Source organism: Grus americana, chromosome 3, assembly GCF_028858705.1.
Source record: "Grus americana isolate bGruAme1 chromosome 3, bGruAme1.mat, whole genome shotgun sequence".
NCBI classification, from domain to species: Eukaryota; Metazoa; Chordata; class Aves; order Gruiformes; family Gruidae; genus Grus; species Grus americana.
Genome location: NC_072854.1, coordinates 25,860,954 through 25,886,107, shown reverse-complemented (window position 1 = coordinate 25,886,107; position 25,154 = coordinate 25,860,954). Strand labels below are relative to the sequence as shown.

Below are 25,154 nucleotides of genomic sequence, written 5' to 3'. Positions count from 1 at the left end.
CAAAGTTTTAAAAAAAATCCAACATGTTTGGTCAAATTAGATTCGTCTGTGGGTGGGGAAGCTTTTCAAAATGAGGAATATTCAGGAGCAAAAGGTAACACTTAAGAACCGATTCTGTGAACAGGGAGCAACTCTAATTGCCATAGTGTGATGGCGATTGAAGATACCCATGTTAAAATATCATGCCAAACTCCAGTTAATTGTATGCTTACTTTTAGTATTCAAAAAGGTTATTACACAAAGAGCATCTAAAGGCTGTCTAAAGGCTAGTTCTAAATCCCTGTGGTACACCTGAGAAGTTAAGTACACTCAGGCAGCAGTATAGTAGATGTGGGTCAAAGCTTGTGCCAGATCTGAAACCTCGGTTGTGCCTTGCAGTTCACCAGCTGCGCACGGAGAATGGAGTGAAGAAAAGTCTGCTTTGAAAGTTTGGTCACACTGGATGAAAAGAAATAATGCTTACCTCAAACTAAGAATATACTTCCAGTTTTAGAGGTTTTAACTTCTTAATACAGCCTGTTTTCTTCATTTGCCACTTTAAAAAAACAACTGTGAAGTCAGAAAAAAAAAAATAAATCCAGTCCTTGGCTCAAATAATATTTAAGGGGGAAACATTCCAAGCTGATAGATCTGCCAGTTGATCTTTGGCTGGTCAGAAGTGGAATGGCTATATCTGAACAGTGGTCTGATAGAATATTAAATCATAAGCTGCTTTTTCCTCACTGATAACGTTCAAATCTCGTCCGCACTACAAGCCACTATTCGTATCAAGATAGCATTATCAAAATCATGTTAAAAAAATCAAGATATCAACTTGTTTTACCATTTTCCTTAGATTAGGAGTTGGTGATGTTTTATAATTTCTGCGTAGTGATACTAGCTATTTGTTATTAGCTCGTATCCTCTTTGTAGGTACAGCATGAAGCTCAACCATGTTCTTTTGCTAGAACAATGTTGGAGTGAAGTAGAAGTTTGATTCCAGAAATTTCTAGAAATTTGCCCAGTCAACAACAACAACAACAACAAAGAAATCACGTGGGCTGGATTTTTAAGAGTTCAAACATAAGCAATGAATCATGAAAGAAATATGAAATATTTGCAAAGTTATTGAGAAAATGATATTAAAGAAGCACAGAGAAAAATCAGGCTGCGTTTGGATAATCTAGATATGTGGAAAGAAAGACTTCATGAAAGGTTACTTGAATTTTCTCTTTGCTACTTATTTTCTCCTTGCTTTCCTGGAAAGCAGTGTACTCTGATATAAAATGACTACCAAAAAAGTCTTATTAGTTTAGCACAGAAATGACTTCAGAATCAAGTATTTAAAACAGTTTTTTACATTCCTAAATATGAAGCATTTAAAGTATTTATAGGTTTTCCTACTGTTTCATGTCTTTATTTTAAATTCTCTCTGATAGAAATGTGCACATAACAGTGTTAAATGACATCTGACCTCTTCTCTGACTTCTAGCCATGTGATGAAAAATGCTTTTGAAAATATTTAAGTCTAGATACAGGAAGATGACTAAACTCCTAAGCTTTTGTCTTCCAAAAAAATTCCCATCGCTGCCGAAGCTGGAGAAGCTCCTCTGGTGGTTACAGTGGTGGGAGCACTGAGGCAGAAAAGCTTCCAAGTGCCCGCAAGCATTCTCACCACCCCGCCTTCTACCTACCTCCTGCAAATCTCTGTTCCTGCCTTTAGAAAACGCGTGGCCACACATTCCTTGTGATATTTGCCCTTCCTCTCACAGAGCTTAACATTTGGGAAACTTCACATAAATGCATAACAGACAAGGACAAGGACCAAATTTGTTTAGCAAGGCAGCCAGCAGGCTTACTGTACTACCCCCCCCTTCCAACATTTAAAGAATGCAACTATCTTCTCTCTTTCCTTTCCCATGTAGCTTGAGAATTACATCCAAGACAGTATGAAGAAAGAAATGGTAGAGATCCAGCAAACTGCAGTGCAGAACCAGACTGCAGTAATGATTGAAATAGGCACAAACTTACTAAATCAGACAGCTGAACAGACCCGCAAATTAACAGATGTTGAAGCACAAGTAAGTAATGAATTTCAACCTAACAATGCTTCTGCGTCCCAAACACCTACATCTATACATTTAATGCAGTTTAGTGTTACAGTGTTCAGTTCAACAATTAGAAGTCAATCAGCAACTCTACCCATCTTAAGGAAAGATTAGTATTTGGTAAAACATAGTTCCATCTCAAGCTCACTGTTGTCATTTGAAAAACTTCCATTACAGCAGGAGTCGACGTATGTCCAGCAAGACAATTGTTATATTAATCTTTAAAGATAATGTACTTAAAAATACTAGAGTATATCCAAGCATCAATTGGGTACTAGTATGCCTTTATACAACCCTTCTTGTATATCTCTGTTGATTATTCACCCCTCACCACCAGATCTTAGTTAAAAGAGAGCTCCTTCAAACTTTGCCTTTGTTCCACCAGGCTAAGTGCTTTTTTTACATCTAGGGTTTTTTTTTTTCAGTATTTAAAAAAAATATTTTATGAACAAAAATGCATCATTTTAATGAATGTTTTCACAGATACTAGAAGTGGGATAACAGTTCTTTTCCAGCACAATGCACTATAGTATTGTTATTTATCAGAGGGATAAATCAGAGATGAATAATGAAAAAAAGGAAACAGAAGGCAGCTACTAGAAAAGTACATTCACACATAAGTAAACTTGCGTACCGTATATATTATTCTCTAAATGATTTAGAACAAAAAAGGTAATAGGTTTAATTATTGTGTTAATTGAAAAGCATTAACTACAGTAAGACATTCTGTGAAATAGAATGCAAATTTTAATATGTTCTAAGGACAAGTCTAATCCGTGCAGAAAGGTGTGTATTTGTAGTTTTGCTAACATGGTAGGAAAATTCAGAAATACAACTCCCAAAAGAAAAAGTGAATATAGTATGTAGCATATAACATTTTGTATAATGTAAGTAGCATGCAAAACCTAAAATCCTTGTTAGACATTTTACTATCTGCATAATTCATCCAATGATTCAATTACATTTTTAACCTAAACCAAGCCTTTGTGAACTCTTTGATAAACTGATAGTTCATAACTCACAGGTGTGCTGAATTCAACTTTCTGATCGTATTATTCAGGAGCCCAGTATTTCGCACATGTTGAGAGAATGTATTTATTCATTCACAGTAATGTCTCTATAGAAATTATTCAGTTATTTTCTGCTTAGAGGAAGAAAATCATCACTGTAATTTTCCTTCTCCGCTTGAAATTACTGGTGACTGGGTTAAGGGCTTAATTAACAACATAAGGAAATTAACCAAACAATTGCTCTCTCAAGGACACTTACTTTTGGCACTAGTTTTCAATTACACTTAAGTGTGAAATCATGTCCTGAATGGCTGTTTAACATGAAGGACATGAGTAATCAATTCTTCCTGCCAACGAAAGCCAAATTCTGTTGAATTAAAAAAAGCTGTTCTAAAGCAATAAGAAAATATTTCTAGAAAACATGCCTCAAGTAATGCAATCCAATACAAACTAAAAAAATATCTTCCATGTTTCCTGATATCTGCATTTCTTCACTTAAAGATGCAAATAAATCTAGACAGTAAATAATACATATTGAGAAGCAAACATTAAAATGCAAGGAATAAGTCAACAGAAGTGTGGTCGCATGATAAACACTTTAAAATATAATTTAGGATTGAGGAAAACAGCTAAAATGGACTACCTAGCAATTTCAACCAGTGAAAGAGATGCAAAATACTTTCTTTCTACACCAGATTGAGAAAACAACTCAATTCTCTGAACAACAACCATAGTAGTTCCAGTAATGAAATAAGAATATCGTAACAGAGGGGAAGGTATGACAGCAAAACTAAAGTACACAGTAACTCTCAGCCATTGGTCAGAAACGTAGCATACTACTGAAATATTCCCAAGGATACATGGTAGTGTAACAAGAAAATTACTGCAACTCTGTGTATTCTTCTTCATTCTAATTCTATGAGCATTTGTGCCCAAATTAAGTGTTCAAAAATATTTTTTTTTAATTAGAGGCTTAAGTAGAGATTTGCATGATTTCACAACATAAAGAAATTACAATCTATTTTAAAAAAGTATCTTGATTTTCAAATATTTTTGTAAATTTTATTTAGGTATTAAACCAGACAACCAGACTTGAACTTCAGCTTTTGGAACACTCTCTTTCAACAAACAAACTAGAAAGACAGATTTCAGATCAGACCAACGAGATAACTAAATTACAAGAAAAAAACAGGTAAGTTTGCCTGTCAACTCAATAAAATGCTGTTCCCTGAAGTGCCCTTGTAATGGTTTTAGAAACAAATGTACTCAAGTAGGAAAATAAGGCCTTGTACAGAAGATCCCCACACTCAGCTATGCTCATTACAAAGGTCATATTATTATGTAAGGCCTGGAGAATCATGCAGGTCTATTCTTCTTGTGTTCTGTTTTTATATAATTCTTCACTATCTAAAGTTCTCCTTTCCAGGAGGAACTTAAGGTTAAAACTGAAGTACTTCTCAGTACTTCAGTTGTAGCTAATTCATATTCTTCTTTAGACTTGCCCAGATGAACATATGGATTATGTAGTCTGACTCAAACTAACCCAGTGCCACCACATCTCTAAAATTTTATTTCCATGAGTACAGCTATCCTAATACACAATCAAGTCATTGCCACAATTTTTTTCTAACCTGGTCAGAAAAGTCAAATACTGCTTCTATTCAATGTTCCTTACTAGTCAATCTTTTGAAATTCAGGCTGATAACCAACTATTACTGCTGTCCATTTCTCTACTCAGCTGCTGTCCAAAGGGCTCATACTTTTTTTCAGCTAGTTTCATTTTCATATCACCAGGGTCTTATTTTACTTTTGGCAATAAATAGTTTACAGAGAAATCTAAAAGCAGCAATAACAGTAAGTTTTCTCCTTCAAAGCCATGTTTGTCAATGAGAACCATATGTGTAAAGTGCTTTTTATGTTAGAAGAATTAGCTTAAAAAAAACAGGAGACATGTTTTGACATTTTTGTTCACTACTCTGCTACATTTAGATATGCTCCCTAAAGGTTTTATCTACCAGCTTAATAAAAACAAGCATCCTTATCGAATGGAAAGCAAAGTAAATACTGAATTTTAAAATGTCACTTTTTTGTGTTGAACTCAGCAGACTTTAGACTACCCTTGTAAAACCCATGTAAACACAAAAGCATTGTTTCTCACCTAACAAAAGATGATCTGTCATTGAGTTAATCTGCTTGAAACATAATTATAAGGTTCAGGATTTTTTTCTGTAACAGTAATGGATTTTATGTGAACTTCTCCGTTCCGGCCATGCATCTTTTAACATCAGCTTTCTCAGAGTCTGCATCAGAACAATTAACAATGAAATAATTTTCCAGCTAGTCACCTACTCACACCAGCTCCAGACCTGGAGATGCATAACACATCTTCAAGTAACTCTTTGCAGGTTTCCCCGTCTTAATGCCGTAACATTAATTTCTGTTAAGAATATATTTTATTATGATACAGGACATTTGAAAAGGATTGAAACATGAAATCCTTCACTATTATGCCTAAACTCTGAGAGAACGGTATTCAAGACGCTTTATAAGTAACGGTTACTTTGGGTCTACATCCATTTTATACTCCCTGTACTTCTAGCACTACTATCCTTTTTTCAGGACCTAACTATATCTTTCCTTTCATAACCACTCAATTGTTACACTTCAAAAGCCTGTGATACAGACTATACTCTATAATGTTGTTTATAATGTACTAATTAGTTATATAATAAATTAAAACATACATATCAAACTAAACTCAGCTTTCATTTCTCTTTCTACTGCATGCAAGGCATCAGAAAATGAAGTCGAGTACTTAGAAACTTCTGCAACAGGCTTGATTCTCTCGACTTCAGCTCAGAATTGTTTCTGAGGAGCCTAACTGTAATCTTTGATTTAGCTTTCTAGAAAAAAGAGTTCTTGAGATGGAAGACAAGCACACACTTCAGCTGAAGTCAATAAAAGATGAAAAAGATCAGCTTCAAGTCCTAGTAGATAGACAGAATTCTATTATAGAAGAACTAGAAAAACAGTTAGTTACAGCTACAGTAAACAACTCAGTTCTGCAAAAACAGCAACATGATCTCATGGAGACTGTTCATAACTTGCTTACTATGATATCTACACCAAACTGTAAGTAAAAGCAGATATGTTTATATCATTTGAGTGACATTCCCTAATTTGTGTACATTGCTACCTATAAAGTCTTACAACCAGTTTGCCCAAACTTCTTAAAAAGTATATTTTGTTTTTTCTTTAAATTCTGCATCTGAGTTTACTAACCTGTGTTTTAGGAGCAGGGGAGTGGGGGAACTACCACCATTTATGTGGTTTCTTTTCAACATTTCGCTCATCTTCCGTGGTTTATATTGGTTTGCCTGCCCACTTCGCCAGTGGTTCAGCAAAATACAGAGACGCCAAGTATCATTCATCTCGCTTGGCGTTCATTCATCTGACAACACATACTCCCTTGACCATATGTCTGGGTTAGACTGCGTGATGTAGGCCTGTAGCCTTTTTCCGTGGCTTGCAAAGGTTGCTTTTGCCACCTGTCATTGCTCTATGCACATAGGGTTGATCAAGAAAGGACAAATTATAGTGGCTATTAAAGGTAAAGGAATCAGCGCTGGCCCAGTTTTTAGCACCTACATATGCCCCAGACAACAGAAAGCACCAGCCCAGGGCAGCAGGTACTCCCAAAAGTCTTCCAGTCTTTCACCGAAGCTTCCCTATTCATCCTAAAAATCCCTCAGCCTAGCAAATTTTATAGACAATAACCTCACGCCTAAATGCCTGACAGCCCTGCAACAAATAATAACTACTGAGCGCAGCTTCCAAATTTATGTAGATTCACATGCTCCATAAAAAACCCACACAAACCATAAGCTGGAGGTTATGGCTAAACAGGGTTTAAACAAATTAACAAATTCCTTACCTTGAGTTTCATGTCTGATACAGAATTTTGACAAACTAAAAAGGTATAGGTATGCTGTATAAAAGAGTAAAGAATCTGGCATGTTTGCCTGTAAAGTTCTCATCGCTGGAAACACACAAGCTTATAGAATCTCAAAAAAATATTTAAATAGTAGAAAAATTTAACACAGTTGTGATTACAACTTAAAAGACAGTGTAGATGGACTATGCCACATTACTGTAGCTTGGATCACAAAAAAGGAAAAGGGTGTTCAGCAGTCCTCGCTTTCAGTAGTGTCCTAAATAACACGATGGTGTAGGTTTTTCTAAGCGAAGCAAATCCCCTTAATTTTTTTCCTTAATAACTGACACGATCCCCTTAAATACCATTACCAAGGCTGTACATGTTCCTGCTGATGTTATCTGCTATGCTAGTGCACAAATAAGTAAACAAGTCAAAGTCATGTTGGCTACAACACTGTTAAACCCAGAGTGGAAAAAATAATGTTTGCCAAAAAGACAAAATTAGCAGGGAAAGCTTCTAAGACAGTATACAAACAATGGAGTGTGGAAAAACAATTAAAACACTGAACGTGTTATTTTTATATTTAAGGCAAAGCATGTAAACAGGTAAATAATGAATAAGCAAGCTAAAGAGAACATAATAAGCAACTATAATATAAGCATATATTTATATGGCACCTAAAACGTTGTACTAACTGGCCGTGCTTGTTAGATTAAATTAAGAGGGAAAATACACAGAACCAACCCCAAAAGGGTCAAATATGAAATATCAGTCAGCAGGCAAAATGCCAGGAAATTCCAACCTCCACAGTTAATAAAAAACTGAACAAAAAGATGAGCCTTAGATTGTTCTGTAAAACAAGAAGGCTTAGGCATATTAAAATGTATTTTTTACACAAATGAATTCCAGAAGGGATGTTTCCTTGGTCGGTTGGGCTAAACTACTTCAGCTTGGTATGTACAAAGTTGTTCCTGCTCAGCACAGCGGCAAAAAACCCACCTAAAACTTTATAAAAGTAGTTATTCCAGTCAGCTGTATTATAAAAGTCTCATGTTAGATTTCACAATTTTGGAGTAGGCGCCAAAGGACATCGTTAATATAATCAGTTGCTGGTAAGGTATGTTTGTCCTAGCAGTTAATGCAGGCAGAGGTTTTAATGCATGCAAAGGCAATGAATGGAAGCAGAAACTGGTCAGCTGGATGAGATGCTGTACCCCAAGTTTTCTTATTCAACGTATTAATAAGTGTCATCACTTTTCAAGCTATCAAGCAACCGCACTCATATCAGAATAACTTCTCTAAGTAAGATAAAGTAACAACACACATAATTAGTACCTTGATCTGTCATTTCTTTCAGGACCAGGCATATTTTTCGGAACTGCAAAGCTGATTACATCATTAATTGCTTCTTAGTAACTTTCATTCATCTCCTCTTAATGCCTTCAATTTCTACTGTATTTTTAGCAGCTAAGAACAACTTCATTGCTAAAGAGGAGCAAATCAGCTTCAAAGACTGTGCCGAAGCTTTCAAATCCGGACTTACAACAAGTGGAATCTACACCTTAACAGTTCCTAACACTGCGCAAGAAAAGAAGGTAGGATGGCTATAAATTGCTACCTAGGCATACTGTGTGTTAAAAAGTTATTTGTTCTGGTAAATATGCTATTTTAAAGGCAAGTTAATAGTGAAGTTTATTACTTAACCATGTTTTGTATGAGAATTTCATCGCTTACAGATCTGAATATCTCACAGGAAGAAGAAAGTCCTTCAGGTGAAATCTTGGCTCAGTTGAAATGAATGAGCATTTTGTTATTTACTTCAGCGTGCCAGAATTTCATTTTTTGTTTCCACATAATTAACACAATTAAAGCAATGTAGTACTGTAATTTCTTTATAAAAATCTGTAACTCCAGCACAATTGCTCTGCATGATCAGCAATCTCCTGGCTCCTATAAGTTCTTAGTACCTTCATCTGCCCAAGTCCCTTCAGGTGGCAGGAGGTAAAATCGGGGCGTGGAAGAGTACTCATCAAAGTGTACTCATGTGAGCAGTCTACTAGTAGTGGACTCATGTATGGGTTCCAGTCATTTGTTATGCAGCGTTTTAAGGGCATTCGTGTAACAATTAGATTAGCAATTAGATCAGCACAACTGACACTGAGTAACAGAGGGGACTTTCCTGGAAAATACTGCTCTGATTTAAATAAAAGGTGAGAGTTTGCAGTGGTTCCACTAGATTAGTTTAAATACCTCTATGGATATTTTTCCCCCCTGTGTGTTTAACTGGAATGAACTTCAATGTCAATTTAAGTTAAAGCAATACACCATACCTCTATAGAAGAGACCTTGAGTTAAATGTGGATGAAACACTGGATGCATGACAGAGATGCTCCATCTACTGAAGCAAATAAAATGATAAAGCTTCAGATAGTATGATTCAGTTGAAATAATCAATAAAAGTCCCAGGTGGGTTGTGAGGATAAAGAACCAAAAACTGCAGTGAGCATTCCAAGGAGTGGGGCTCAAATGATGAACATTTGTTTCCAACTTTTCAGACACAGCAGGCTGAGGAGGGACATTTGAATATAAACAAAATGCTTAATATATTTCTTAGACAACACTAAATAATTTTCTAATGTTTTTATTTTATAATTTCATATTGTCGACATTTCCTTACAAAAAAAAAAAAAAAAAGGAAGTATTTTACGGAATTTCTAAGGCTCTACTTTATTATATCAGAAATATTTGGAGGAAAAAAAACCTAACAGAAAATGTGCAAAAGCAGAGAAATATGAGGGCACGTGTGGAAAAGCAATTGGTAAAACTGACAGAAAAAGCATTTTTTTCCAGATTTTGATAGTAAAGGTTTAGAAATTAAGTGACTAGTCTTTGAAGTGCCAGAACTTCATCTAGCCCAAGCCTTACAGAGCTCTCAACTAAAGGAAATAAGCAATTTGTTTGGGTAAGATCTATAAAATACAATACATAAAACCTGCAATTTTTGGAGATATCATCTAGTGAAATGATGGTATCTACAGTCTGCTTTGCTTGGAAAAAAGAAAGAGGCTGGTTTTCCTTTGGAATAGTCTAGTCTATAGTCAATACATCTGTTTCACAAGAAAATTAGTTACATAAGATGCAATAGACTGTTTTATTACATATGAAGCAGAATGGCATTGAAATAGCATAGATTTCTACAATCACAGTTTTAAATGCTGAAGAAGATGAAGCTACTGCATCTCTAAAGTAATAGATTGCAGCAGTCTTTGTCAGACATCTCAGGAAGGGTTTCATTCCTTGAATCTCTTAATATTACTTGTCTCAAGCTTTTAACTTAGGTTTTAATTTTACTAACAACTAGAATACAGAGAGCATGCATATTTTCTAAAAGCAGACACAAGTGCATGCCATATTACGGAATGAAAATTTCTGTCATACATGTTAACATTGCATTTTCAAAGCCATAAACGTTTAGGCAATTTATGTGATCTAGAAGCCAGAGCAATGCATATTTCTACAAAACTAAAACCTACCAAAATATTCTATCCCTGAAACAAAAGTACGACTGGAAATTTCCTACACTATGAAATATTAAATGCTTTACATTTGAGCATGGAGGCCTAAAACACTTAACAGAAATACCCATTTTGGTAATTGACTAGGTTAAAAAGAGTAGTTAAAACTTAATAATTTAATTAAATTAGTAATTAATTTAATAATAGTAAAGATTTTTAATCTTACTCTGCCCACTTCAGATAGAGTGAATAAAAGACACTTAAAAAGGCAGCAAAGGTCTTTCTTACTATATGACATGAAAAATAAGAGACTAAAAAGTTTTAATCTGATGCAGAGTTTTTTATACGAATACAGATGCATAAGAGGAGTTGTCAAGGGAAGTGAAGGTTTAGGGATAATCAACACGTTTACACCATTTTCAACTGTTTATGATGTAGATGGCCACTCGGACCAGGAAACAGAATGACCTTTTTTATTTGCCAAAAGTGCTGCACTGCTGTTTATGTTTTTGTCTTTTCCTCTTGTAACACCTTCTGACCTCCCAACAGGCTTACAAACAACTTCTGTATAATCTGTAACTGATCCCATTTACTAATTTGTCTCCCATTATAATCCAAAACTAAAGAATTGCATATGAGAGCTAAGAGGAAAACAATTATTTCATTCCATTAATATTTTCAAGCTTTCAAGCTTTCCTGTTCTGCACCAGGACAAAAGCTAAGTCCTTTTAAAAACACTGAGGAAAAACAGCAAAAGACTGCTGACACAAGGAAAAAAACCATGAAAAGTCAATAGCTTCACGTTTACAGCAGTTACCTGAACCAATTAACCTCCTGGTCTTAACCAGGCAGAATAGTTGAGTCTGGATGACCCTAATATATTAGCTCAACTGTTACCACAACCATTACCAACATACTACCCCAAATCTTAAAATAGTGGCTAAGCTCTTCCCCATTTCCATCCCTGTTGAGCTGAATTTTTGTCCCAGGACTGAGACACATTGCAAACCAAGGCCTTTTTAATCAAAACTTTCTTGCAGAAAGTGATTTGGGCACGTCTGAATTTACCAACACAAATGGTTTTGCATAACTTTCCTAAGAAGTGATCATCCAGATAACTAGTCATTTCAAAAGGAGCCCATGCCATGGACCTTACGTCTAAAATACACAAACACAAATTGTTTGCAACCCCAAGCATTACAAAAGAACATGTGTGTAGCTTCTCCAATACACTAAGAGGTCAGATGAGGGGGGTTTTTGGTGAATTTTAGAAGTTTCATCATCTGTCTTTGTCACTGGTAAATGGTATTAGGTTAAATTACATATAAACCACACGTGTAGTTATTTTTTTTCCAGAACAAGGAAATTAAGACTGCAATTCTTATCTAGTCACATCTCTAGAAGCTAGAGATAGCAGAATACAAAATCATTGAGCATCACGACTCAAAAGTGTTCAGACAACAGCCAAAAGTCACGTGAAGGGAAACTGCACAGATGTGGCAACCGCACTTGCTTTGGTATAAAAACTAGTGGATCTTCATCCTGATAACTGAGCCAGAGCCTTACCATTCTGAAAGTAGGTCTGAAAACACTTATATCCCAAATATCCTAATGTACAAGAAAAAAAGAAGAAAAATTACTTGCTCTGAAAGTCAGCTTCCTAGGCAGTGAAGACATCAGATTGACTGCTCACAGTTTACGTGCTTGTAGTCTTTGGAAAAGGGACTACTTCTGGTTACACGTACCTTACAGCTTTTTCAAAAATACAGCACTGGTCTTTAGCTGGAGGTGAAAAATATAAACAGCTGACCTTAGCTCTCACAGTGCTGCAGCTGCTAGAACTGTAAGTACTGAAGCAGTTCACAAGATAAATCAAATATTCCCCCTGCCAATTTGTTGTAATTTGAGAGGCTAATCTCTTTATTCTTTTTGGCATCTGTTTGAAGACTCCTGCTGCCTGCCTAATCTTGGTATCTATTTTTACTGGTTTTATGAAATGTTACATTTCTTCCTTTTGATATGAAACCTAGGCTAGGCTGAAAGGTCAGAAGAGTTCTGCTCTAGTAATGAGTGTTAGAGAAAGCCTCATATGCATATCATCTTACTGGAGAATGAAGATTTTTTTAAAAAAGAAAGTTACAGTCCAAAGAAATGCTTCCTCACCCCTCATCTTTCACATACATCATGAAGATATTATTCCCTCTGCAGACTGACACAATTCATTGTGTTTATTTTAAACTAAGCAAATCCTTTCCTTCATCTTACTGAATAGCCTATCTCTATCCTTAAAATTAGTTATTCATATACATAATTCACTTAAGTATTTTTAGTAAAAAGTAATAAAAATAGATCAACTTATTTCATTAATTTTCTTTCTGTAGTCTTTACTGCCATTTTTCTTCATTGACTTTATTCTTTCCCAAATTAAAAATCAAGTGTGTATGTAAATTTGAAGTTCCTGGTTTTACAGTAAGTATTTTCATCTTGTTTAGTCAGAGAATTGATTTCTAGGGAAAAGGTCTGGAAAGCAAAGGAATGATCTCATGAGCAAAGCTGCATATGCGAGGGCTTGAAAGAGGGTTCTGGATTGGCAGTCAAGCCTGAAAGCAAAGTATTTCACTGTAGGATGCTTACTTAATAGGTGATAAAAAGAATTTTCACTTTTTAGCTAGTTCAAGGGGTCAAGTGTGCAACCACAAAGTTCAGCAGTTAGAAACCGCACACCGAAATCTCAAACAGCAATAATCTTCTCATCTTTTCAAACAGTTACTATGACACTAGAAGGAGATGCTGAAACCAGTACATTCCTTTGCCTGTGCCACATTTTCCACCCAAGAAAGAAAAGGATTTCCTTTTCCAAGGCCATAAAACTGGCATCTTTCGGAAGCACTTACAGATGACTGACATGAAATTTTTTGGTGTGGAAAAATTATACTCCCAAATTTACATAAACTTTATGAAATTGTTACTGGTAAGAAGAATCTACATGAGATTGTTACGGACTTCTCCTTCAATTTCTTTTATGTATTTCAGTTCCTACTAAATTGCTTCTCCCTTTGGGAACAAATTTGCAGTACACCAGCATTTATCCCCAAGAGTCTATAGTGTCTTTAAAAGCTAGTTGTCTTACCATTCACATACACAATGGCTACTGGCTGTAACAGGAATATTTTATGTAAGACATTCACAGTCATTCACTGTTTGAGAATATTTTAATCTCATTAAAACTAAATAAAGTGCTATTTTAAAGCATTTATATCTTCAAAGTAATAATTCCAGCTGAGTTGACATTTAGATGATAGGCATCAAGGAAATTGCATGTAACACTCAAAAACATTAACGTCTACAACAGCAATATCGGACTGGACCAGTAGCCATGTAAATTAATACCTGACCTCTCTCTCCGTAAGTAGGTAAAACCTACCTGTTTCAGAGAAGGGTGAAACAGTTCTGTTCTCAACCTGGCTGCTTATACTGTCCTTTCAGTGGGGTGAAGCTTCAAAGTCAACAAATTTCTCTACACCAATGCTATTTGTTAAATCAGCATTTTAACTTGTAGAGATGCTTAGTGAAAGTATCTGTATCTGCTTTAGCCCGTCCCTAGTATCCCTCTTCATAGCCTCCTGCAGAAATTAATTTTCATATATGCATTACACATCACATGAGTTAGCTTTCTAAACCAGATTGATCATATTTTACAGTAGCTTTTCTTTAGCATTTCCTTTTCAAGGCAATTTTTATTTTTACTACATTTTATTTATATACTATTACCAAATCTTTACCAGTCATTAAATACAGACGTTAGTAAAAACAAAAAAAAAGGCTCTGAGATGCAAGGAATTGCATACAGCAGTAGAAATTAAAGTTGCTCCTTTCAGTTAAATTCCTTTCACATGACATACTTTAACAAGGAATCCCTAATCCAACTCTTCTCCTTATTTCTTTTATCTTTCCTAAAATTCTCCAGTTGAATGTCTCGTGATTCTCTGATGTCGAACAAAGAGTCTAGATACAACCTTAAAACCCAGTATCTGCTTTGGATTTCCAGTGTGTTACAGCCTGTGGAAACACGTGTTTGCTATTGGCAGCTCTGAGGGCTTGCTTTCCCTTCAAGAGTCTGATGCCTTTGAACAGTAAACACCCTGCTTGATGCATGCAAACGTGTGCGTGTGCGTGTAACGTGTGCACAGTACACAAACACGGAAATACATGAGCCAACTCTGTTGAAAACTTAGTGAGGAGCACCCTTCACTTCCTAAGATGACACACAAAACACTGCCACAGGCCAGAAGGAAACTGGCTTCTCTGAAGTCATACTTTTACAATTAATTTCCAGGATGTCTAAAAGTTCAAAGAACTCAAACCTGCTAACTGCTAACATCGATCAGACAGTCTGCCATAGAAGAGGATGAGAAAGACATATACCTTCAGTGACATTCAGTCACGATTTGGGACATTTATAGGCACATTGTGACAAGCAGCAGTAATATGTTAGATAAGAAGGAAGACCCTCAGGAGATTTCTTTTAACAAAAAGGAGAAATACCCAAATTCGTATTTGGTCTAGGTGTTTTTTGGTTTGGTGTGGGTTTTTTTCTCCTTTTTTCTTATTTTTAATTAATGTCTACCGATGAAATATCAAAGTGTAAGAAGCCAAATTTTCACTCCCACTGCTGTAAATGGGAAGATGTGACTTCACTTAATCGATGAAATAACTAGAGTACAGATTAGAGGTTAATGTAGTTTAATACTCAAGACCATAATTTAAAAACTTTTAAAAGATGTGAAGTAATTGTGAAGTCTCAGAACTTCAGTATCTTTGCAGAAAGTGGTAAAATAAAAATTTAAACTTCCAAATGAGAGAGCTTAGAGGACTAACTGTGAACTCTCCCAACAGGAATACTTATACAAGAACTTTAAGATTTTTCTTAAAGTTAGTACTAATATGTAATTTATATAGATACTGATTTCAGTTTGACTTTGATTATACTGTTTGTTCTACATCAGTTTAGCTCCATTGACTTCACACATCTACTTTTAAGTTCTACCAGTTTCAGAAAAACAGAATTAGATGCAATAATTTTAAATCCTTTCTCAAGAAAAATGGTCCAAAATATTCACTTAGTCATAAGATTTTCTTGCTAATTTATGCCAAACATCACTCCAAAGTTCCCTCTAAATTTTCAAAACCATCTCCCCAGTATATTGGCACCCCCAGTAGGACCTTTTATCTGACACTGCAGTGAACATATACCAGAATTCTATTTAACTCACTCACTCTCTATGTTAATCTAGAAAGAGACTGACTGAACAAGTCACCTATCAACTTGAATTTTACTGTGCCAGGATGCACTTATTGGGTATTCTAAAACTGAGTTCAGTGAGCTGCCTATTACATGCCAATCCTTTCAGATGTTGAACAATAACTTGGTAAATTCAAAGATGATTTATGAATATTTGGAAACATCTTATAGTAGTTACTTTCTTGTTCTAGAATGTAAGATACTCATCTCAGTCTGTATAATAACATGGCCTCGAAGTTTAACTTTCAGATAATAGTTGTTCTACACTTACATTTAACTTTGGGGCAGCAGACCATCTGCAAATGTATTGAACAATGACAGTGGAAATAAAAACATATTTTGGTTTGCTCACTGCCTGAATTTAAAAGTGCATATACTCCGAGAAACCATGGGAAATCTGAATAGGGCTCTCACAAAAAAGCTGGAGAACATATCAGTGTAAGAGGGAAATAAAGAATCAGAAGGTACATTGATTTTCTTCTTCTCTTAACGCCAGCTACCAGCTATTTGTCAATTGTATTCTGTTAAGTGTGATATATACCAAGTAATCACATTTATTTGTGGATAATGACAACCAATTGTATGAAAGTTATGAAAAACAGCATTTTTAGGTTCACATACCCAGTTTGCACTTGTACACTTTAAAGCTTGCTGCTGTATGGAATTATGCAAAGTACAAGCTTTGTATTTTTGTTTTCACATGACTTCATGCACTTACGCTGTTACATGCTTACTCTGGTAGGCCTACTGTGACATGGAAACTGGTGGAGGAGGTTGGATGGTCATTCAGAGACGTGAAGATGGCAGCGTGGACTTTCACCGGACATGGAAAGAGTACAAGATGGTAAACAATACTTTCTGAAGCCTTAATATTAGTTGTTATTATTATCTGAAATCTGATGTAGTAAAGTTATATTAATAGAATCCTTAGAATGTAAGCAGGTTTTAGGAGTTGTCTTTGTCCTTAGATGTTCATTTAGAACACGTCAGAGTAGTATAAGTTGTTTGCCTCAGCAGACTTGCAAGTGTGATGTTTGTTTTTAAAGAGAAACCTCACTTGTGTTTAATCAACTGTTCCATGATATGTCCACATTTTTTGAGTTATTTATATTTGTTTCTAGTGGCAACAGTAGAAAGTGCTCCAAACCTAAGCAATATTGATTCACTATTTCAGATTCCTGAGTTTGTCTTTGCTGAAATTAACTTTTTGAAATATTATGGATCTGTAACCCTCACAGAGACAGTAAAATTCTTAGCTGACAGACTGAAAACTATTCAGCTTAAAAACTGATAAAGTGATCATTTCAAACTCAAAGGAAAAACGAACCAAAGTTATTTATATATACAACTTGAATTACAGGGATTTGGTGATCCTGCTGGGGAGTATTGGCTGGGAAATGAGTTTGTTTCTCAGCTGACTAATCAGAAGCGTTATGTTCTTAAAATACACCTGAAAGACTGGGAAGGAAATGAGGCATATTCATTGTATGACCACTTCTCTCTAGCAAGTGAAGAACTAAAATACAGGTAAGCAGAAAAATCAGATCTGAATAAAAAAAAAGAATTATAATAATCATTCTAGTCTGTGTAGATGCATGACCTTTTTTCATACAAATTATGACGCTTTTTCATTTCACTCAGAAAATAACGTTTGGTCCATTTTTCACCTATTACCTAAAACAGTTTTAATAATATTTTTTTTTCCCCCAACGGAGAGAATGTATATTTTACTAGTGCACACTGGGTGAGTGTAACACCCAAGATGCACAAAGATGAAGAGATGGTATGCTATAGGGTAGGATACCTGTATTAATATAGCAGATGGCAGTGCACAGTTTTCAGGGCAATAGAATCTGCCTGCAGTTGCTATCAAATCCTGATTCAAGGCAATAAATACATTTCTGGAAGGTGGATGACTAAGATCAATAATACTGCAAGGAGATTATCCAGTTAAGTCAGTGGCTAGGAGGAGCTGTTCTGTCATCATGAAGAGCACACTGAGGTAATGCTACCTTCTCCTTCCATGACCCACTCAAGGAATAATGCTCCTACCTGTGAAAATGAAGCTAATAGCAAATGTCCAGTCTCACCCCCTACAAATGTGCCAATTTAAACGCCAGATTTTAATGCATCTATTACTTATGCTCCCATCATTCTGTAAAATGTAAAGCTTCACAGTTTCTTCTTACATATTTGGTTAAAATAGGAAATAACATAAATTTGAAATAAATACTTTGCATATAAATAAATATTAGCACAATATTATGCACTTTAAGTAGTACCATAGCATTAACCATTTTGAAATAGTATCAGCCACAGCTGAAAGATATGGGCAGTTCATACTTTATTCTCCAGGCTTTCTGTAAATGCAGTAGATACTGTTTGATTGGTTACAGAAGAAACTAGATGCTCTACACTATAACAGATGCTTTCCTACTACATGGTCCAGGAAATGTTTCTTTATAAGAATCTTACAGATTCATGGAGCTCCAGGTGACCAGACAGAAAAATTGCCTAAATTTAGATTAATTTCTCCAAGATTTCTAGCACCTATTTGTTGTAAACAAAGTCAATGTGATGCTCAAGAGAACTGATGCTGTTACTTCAACTCAAGTCCTATATGCAAAGCAATCCAAAACTATCAACATCTTCCTCCCCCAAAACGTTAGATCTTAATGCCTTAGTAGTATACAGTTGTCTCAACTCCAAAGCAAATATTTTTTCATCTGGAAACAGTCAGAATCTACAGCAGAGATTTTTTTAAAGTAATGCTTTAAAATACTTATAAAGGCAACCTTTGCAAAATGGGTCATTACCCTTGTCCGTTTACAATATTAAAAAATAATTACTGAAAACTAAAATGGTTGTCTGTAAATAGATACTTTATTTTAAAATGCAACCAAACATGGAATGCAGCGTAGAATGCAGTGGTTTAAAGAATATATTTAACACTATAAAAAAGAAAAACCTAAGAAAGTACTCAATTAAGAGCAACTTTCATTACATCAAAACATTAATACATTCTGAATGCTGCAAAGATTATGAGTTGAGTCATAAAACTGAAATTTTTTTAGATTCATAGAAAAATTGAGATCAGAATAGGTTGTTCAGGGCTTTATCCAGTTGGGTCTTGATAAGCTCCAAAGGTGGAGACCGCACAACCTGTTGCACTGCTTGTCTGTCCTCATGGTGGAAAAACGTTTTCCTGATACCCAGTCAGAACCTCTCATTTCAATTTACATCCACTGCCTCTTGTCTTCTCTTATACTAAGCCATAATTTAAAAAAATGAACAATAATAAATGAATAATATTCTGCTTACATTAGACTTCAATTGATATTGGAAAATCGAGCCTAGGCTCTTACATTATACTTTGAACCTTTAGTACCATTTATGTAAGAAATTGGCTTAAAGAATTTTGAACTCACCTTAAGAAAAAACAGAATATTTAACTTTTTGAAAAAGATTTTTGAGAAAATCTATAATAAGCTGATCTAAATGAATATCTACAACTTCTGTCATAATTACATGCAAGATGAAGACTGATCTGGGGACAAGTTAGTTCTCCTCAAAGAGTTAGATCACCTGCTTAAACAAGTAGGACAGGTCTGAGAAGGATAAGCAATCAGCAAAGAGATACTGTGGGGACAGAGGGTTCAAGTCCTTCCAATTCAAGATACCACAGTAACAGCTGTGTAATCGCCTCCCCAGTTTGGTGTCCTGTGTCTCTCTCCACTGAGACTGCATCTGCACCTGTGTAAGCAGATCCAAACAGTAGCAGCCTCACTGCAAACTTACCTTGCCAGGAAATTGAAGCAAACTTAAATACCGGTGATGATTTAATATCTAGTTGGTAATTAGTAGTCCAGGTAATGCTATTATTTCTCACAGATGCAAAGTTGTAATGCTACATTGCCATGTTGTGCTAACAGAAAAACAGGAATCAAAAAATTTTGGTTTAAACTTTTGAACTTGATTAAAAAATAATTGCACACAATGTACTTAGAGTATTAAGAAACGCATGATCTGTATGAAAAATTTCAGGAGTTGTTATATACCTGCTCTCATTTTCTTCTAATATGACTTAACAAAACAGTCCTCTCTACAAACGTGGAGGCTGTTCATTGGAACATTGTGCTGACCATTTCTGCTCATATGAAAACATTATGCTGCAAAACAGCTTAGAATTGTACATTGGCCAGAAGAGACCTCAGCTATTTGAACAGGGTATTTATTGCAAACTATTCCATCATTATTTTGCAGATCAACTACCATTAACTTCCATGTAATAATTGTTTTTCCATTCCTCACTTCTACAGGATCTACCTTAAAGGACTTACTGGGACAGCGGGCAAAATAAGTAGTATAAGCCAACCAGGAAATGATTTTAGCACAAAGGATGCAGACAATGACAAATGTATTTGCAAATGTTCACAAATGCTAACAGGAGGTAGGAATGTTTTTTTGTTTCTCAGTCTTCCTATTTTTATTGGCACTGAAATTGTCTATGACATAAATAGTGGTAATTTCGACTTAGTAAATTTTGACTATTGAAGAAGTCCAAAGCTCACAGATAGAAACACTAGTACGGTAACTCCAAATGAAATACTTTATCATTTGACAAAGGTTAGTTAAAGTAAAACAAGAGAAGTGAAAACTAGAGGGAAAAAGGTCTCTAAAGTTGGGGTACAAGAAAGTCTGAAATTGTGGAACTAATCAGAGAGACAGCAGATTCTTCTTCCCAGGAATGAGATAACACTCAGAGACCAAAACACTTAACTCCCTCAAAAACACTTGTTTTAGAGATTCAGTTGGTCAGTGAAATGGCTCCTGATTCTTTAGGCACAAACCCTTTCCCTAACTATCCAGAGGAGAAGAAAACCCCCAAAAGCTGCTGTATACTGTACATGCCACAGAAGGATACAAGTATTTAATTCCATATTTCAGTATAATTATGAAATGGCAAAGATACACCACATATACGAGATACCTACATTTTTCTCATGATTGTTCATTAGTTATTGGAGTTTTAGTTGGTATTTTTATCTTGAACCACACAAGCCATTCTATAATTTGTCAATCTAGAATTCCACATTCTGAAATGTAAACAACTGCTTTGTAAATTTGACTTCTCTTCCTGTTATCTCCTAAGCAATAGTTCGTTTCCCTATAGCACAAGTTGCAAGACAAAAGACAGCTTCAGTTTATCCAAAAGGATAATTGGATTACTGCCCTGCAAAACAGAACACACACATTATCGCCATCGTAACAGAAGTATAAAAATACTATCTTCTTAATAAAAATAAATTTTCCTTATGACCCACTAACAGGCCAGGAGCATAAGGATACAAAATAAGTTTGGGCTGCTTTTTTCTCCTTTTCCTTCTTACCAAGTTTCAGCACAGAGGTTTTGAACTGATCTGCACAGAGAACTGAAACAGATAACTGACTTAATCCTCTAAAAATAATTAAGAAAGGAGTTCAAATCTGTGAAGAATGGGAATTTACTAGAGAGCAGATAAAAACCAAAGATGACTCAATATCATTATAGTTCAAGTTGAGTTCTGCCCTCAGACTGTCAAAAATAATGTTTGATATCGATAATAAATTAAGCTGGATTGAGCACCTTCCCTTCTCAATTTTAAACTACAATATATTAAATAAGCTTCAAGAATATGTAGTTAATACATAAATACATTTCTTTTCTGAATTTGAGGCAAGTATTTTATACTGACACTTCCAAATCATAAGAATGAAAAACTGGGTTTAGATTTCTTTCTTATTTCAGGACAACAAAGTATCCTTATATACTGTTTTTAAAATTACCTCTGCTGATGTTTTTCTTTGTTTCCTGTCTTGTAGGATGGTGGTTTGATGCATGTGGTCCTTCTAACCTCAACGGAATGTATTACCCATTACGACAGAACAACAACAAGTTCAACGGTATCAAGTGGTACTACTGGAAGGGCTCGGGATACTCTCTCAAAGCCACGACTATGATGATTCGACCAGCAGATTTCTGAATGCTTTTTGCATTATGTGAATTATGTATTGTATAGTTTTCAAAGACTTAATTTGCCAAACATATAAACACACATCTGCAACTGTTCTCATTTTCAAGCCCAGAAAACATGCGCTAGCGTTCTGAGGGGATCAGTTCAGTACAATTCCTGAATTGTAATAGCCTTGATCAGATAAAGCTCATATTATTCAACCAGACACAAAGTCTAAAGCGTCAACCTGATATAACAGTGATTTGGCCAAACGACTGAATAAAAAGAACATCCAAGAAACTGTCAGACAACTTAAGGACTCTGTTTTACAGATCATTTATTTTATGTATGTGTTAGTAAATAACTGGAACTGTGAAAAATAGCTAAAATAGTTTTAGAAATATGCATTTTGCCTCATCACTGAACTTTAAACACTACTCTAATATAAAACACTTAAGTAGAACTAGAACTATTTATCTTTGTGTCATGTTTGCCTTTTATGTACATAAAAAAATACTGTCCTGTAATTAGCTCAATACTGTAGTTAAAGAGTACATTCTTTCCCCCCATAGTCTCTTAAACAACTTCTTACACTTTTTCAGGGACTTTTTCCAATAGCCTGTATTACTTTATTTAACAGAGGACAAATAGCATTTAAGTACTTTGCATTTATTCTTGGGAAATACCATGTACAAAAATCACCGTGTCTTTCAGTTTGTACTTATTACAGTCACTCTCTTTAAGTTACAAAAATCCCTGCAAATTACAATGTAGTATGTATTTCTTTATATTTTTATGAAGATTGCACTTTTTTTTCTTTCCTTGTCATTTACTTGTAAATGATCAGTATTTTATAAACCGAGACAACGGCATTAACACCAGATGTTCAGTTGTCTATGACAATCAGTTATCACCTGGTGCTGTAGTACATCTATATGTTTTGTAAAAATAACCTTAACTGAAAAACATGCATGTTCTTTGATACAATTAAATTTATGCTCATGACTTAAGATACAAATCACTACATTTTAAAAATGGGAAAAAAAAATCTGAACGTTATCTAAGGTCATACTGTTGGGATTTTTTCAGTAAGGTTAGGACTTTTCCCTAGAAATTCTCCGTAGGTGGGCCCTCAATGTATGCCGCAATGTGAATAAATTACTGGGTAATTTTTGCGTTTGAAAAATTTTATCCCTATATGCTTTAAAATTGTGTACTGTACACTGCAGTTCAGATTGAGAAGATATTTCTTCGTAAATCACACAAAATAATTTTGTAGAGATTTTTCCCCAAATTAATTCACTTTAGGTTTTAATTCTCATGCTTAGTCTTTGCCTTAAAGTAATATTTTTGTAAAATTTTAATTTCAACAGATGACTGAATTAGTTGTAAGGCAAGAATATATCTCATACCAAAACACAACGAGACACAACATTTCTAGAGGCTTACTTAACAAAAGGTATTGTATTTTAAAAACAGTAAATAATTTTGAGAAAGGTGGAAGAAAACTCGTCATTTTATACTGACAGTCATTAAAGCTGCTATTAGAGTACCCCACCACTCACACCACCACCATTCCTCTTCCCTGAAAATGTGTGTCAGCATTACTAAAGGGTAGCAGAGACAAAAAATACTTCTAATATTACTTCACGATCTGATTTTAAATAAACCTAACAAATGTAAATTAATAGTCATCATCTGAAGAGTTGCATAAAATAATATCAATGTTTTTAAGATTACTGTTTAATATTTTATTGTCTCTCTCAGCAAACTTGTAAAGAGATATATGTATCCCAAACTAAAAAAAAAAAATAGTTCACAAAATTGCTTTCATGAATTTCTAAATGCCTTAAAGATCAAGTCTAGCAGACAGCCACCAAGCTAGTAAAGGAGCTAGACATACCACGAAGCACACGATATACCAAGAGAGGCCCAGAGAGCTGGCTTTTTTTAGTCTGGGGAGGAGAAGGGGAAGGGGAGACCGTACTGCTGTCTACAGCTACCTGGATCAAGGACACAGAAGACAGAGCGAGACCTTTCCTGGAGGAGCACCGCAACAGGGCAAGAGACAGGGACGAGAGACAGCAAACACAAGTTGGAATTGGGGAAATTGGATTTTCTTTTTAATTTATTCATTTATTACCATGATGGTGAACTGGACAAGTCCTTTGGAGCAGAGCATTGAACTAGACAACCTTCAGAGGTCCTTTCTAATCTAAAATATTGTATGATTTTATGAAATTTTATAGAAAAGCTGAGTCCAGAATACTGTATTTCCTGCTGTACTGCGTTTAATCAAACAACTAAAGAAAATATACCCGATATGTGAGATAGTAAGCATATCCAGCCCAATAACCCCTCCCTCCCTCCAAAAAAAAAAAAAGCTTCTTAAAAACCATGATGGAATCTGGCACAGTATGAATGCTCTACCTGGCAAAGAAAAATAGTGCTAACTTCTGGTTGACATTAACCTTTGTTATTTTTGTAAGAAAACACTATATGACAAGAATAATTAAATATCGCATGGCTAGTTTCTATTTGCTGGAAAAAATTCTTTATAAAGTTTAAAGCTTTTTGATGACTATTCCGGGAAAGTGATCGAAGATACTGATGTAGACATTGAACAGATCAATTGTTTAATGGGACTTTTTCATTTTTTTTTAAAATGGAGTAATTTATCAACATGAATGTAAAATTTTAGAGTGAATATAGTTTTAAATTACATTTGATCTAAATGACATTGCATACCTTAAACTACAAACACTAAAGTGAAGTGAGAGCAGGATATTTCAGAGGGAATGCAATAATAGGAAAAAGAAGGCTGCAACAACTGCTTTGGACTTAGTACAAACAATTAAAACATAACAGCAAGATAACTCCTTCTTTTAATTCCTTCCTGTAATCAAATAAACTATATAAACCTAGCATGCACTTCCATTTTCTCTAAATACTTCTTAGGAAGCAGAAGAGAAATAACGAGAAAAGAAAGGGAATATAAACACCCTTCATTCTCAAGTAACAATTGTATCTTTAAAAATAAGATATCTGTTACAGTAAGAAACCAGAACGACTCAAGAAGGGAATGCCTGGAAAGGCGATGGAAATATCACCTTGGACACTGACTTTGTTCCTCTGCAAGAGGCGCACACTGCAAACAGAAACGATTCAGGTTCTTGGCACAACCATAACCTCCCTCAATTTTATCTTCTCACCATCTCTCAAGCCCTCCTTACTTCTGCTTTAGGAATAAAAACTGTAAACAGAATCTAAAAAACAACCCCAGCAGGAATCACTTTCAAAGAATGCTATG

The 25,154-nt window shown here is 35.1% G+C and overlaps 2 protein-coding genes across 10 annotated transcripts in view; one reads left to right on the top strand and one right to left on the bottom strand.

The window, feature by feature from the left end:
• The window catches only part of ANGPT2 (angiopoietin 2), a 53,811-nt gene extending 29,437 nt beyond the window's left edge, over positions 1–24,374 (top strand). Inside the window, exons 1-9 of one of the 6 annotated variants that reach the window (XM_054820464.1) lie at positions 1,062–1,194; positions 1,905–2,060; positions 4,168–4,289; positions 5,997–6,229; positions 8,499–8,629; positions 16,594–16,695; positions 17,212–17,378; positions 20,171–20,301; positions 21,714–24,374. In XM_054820464.1, coding sequence (XP_054676439.1) covers positions 1,929–2,060; positions 4,168–4,289; positions 5,997–6,229; positions 8,499–8,629; positions 16,594–16,695; positions 17,212–17,378; positions 20,171–20,301; positions 21,714–21,874 — 1,179 coding nt within the window. In that variant the 5' untranslated portion in view covers positions 1,062–1,194; positions 1,905–1,928 and the 3' untranslated portion in view covers positions 21,875–24,374. The other 5 variants (XM_054820460.1, XM_054820459.1, XM_054820462.1 and 2 more) reach the window with 5 other exon arrangements.
• The window catches only part of MCPH1 (microcephalin 1), a 133,604-nt gene that overhangs the window by 57,909 nt on the left and 50,541 nt on the right, over positions 1–25,154 (bottom strand). The window lies entirely within an intron of this gene.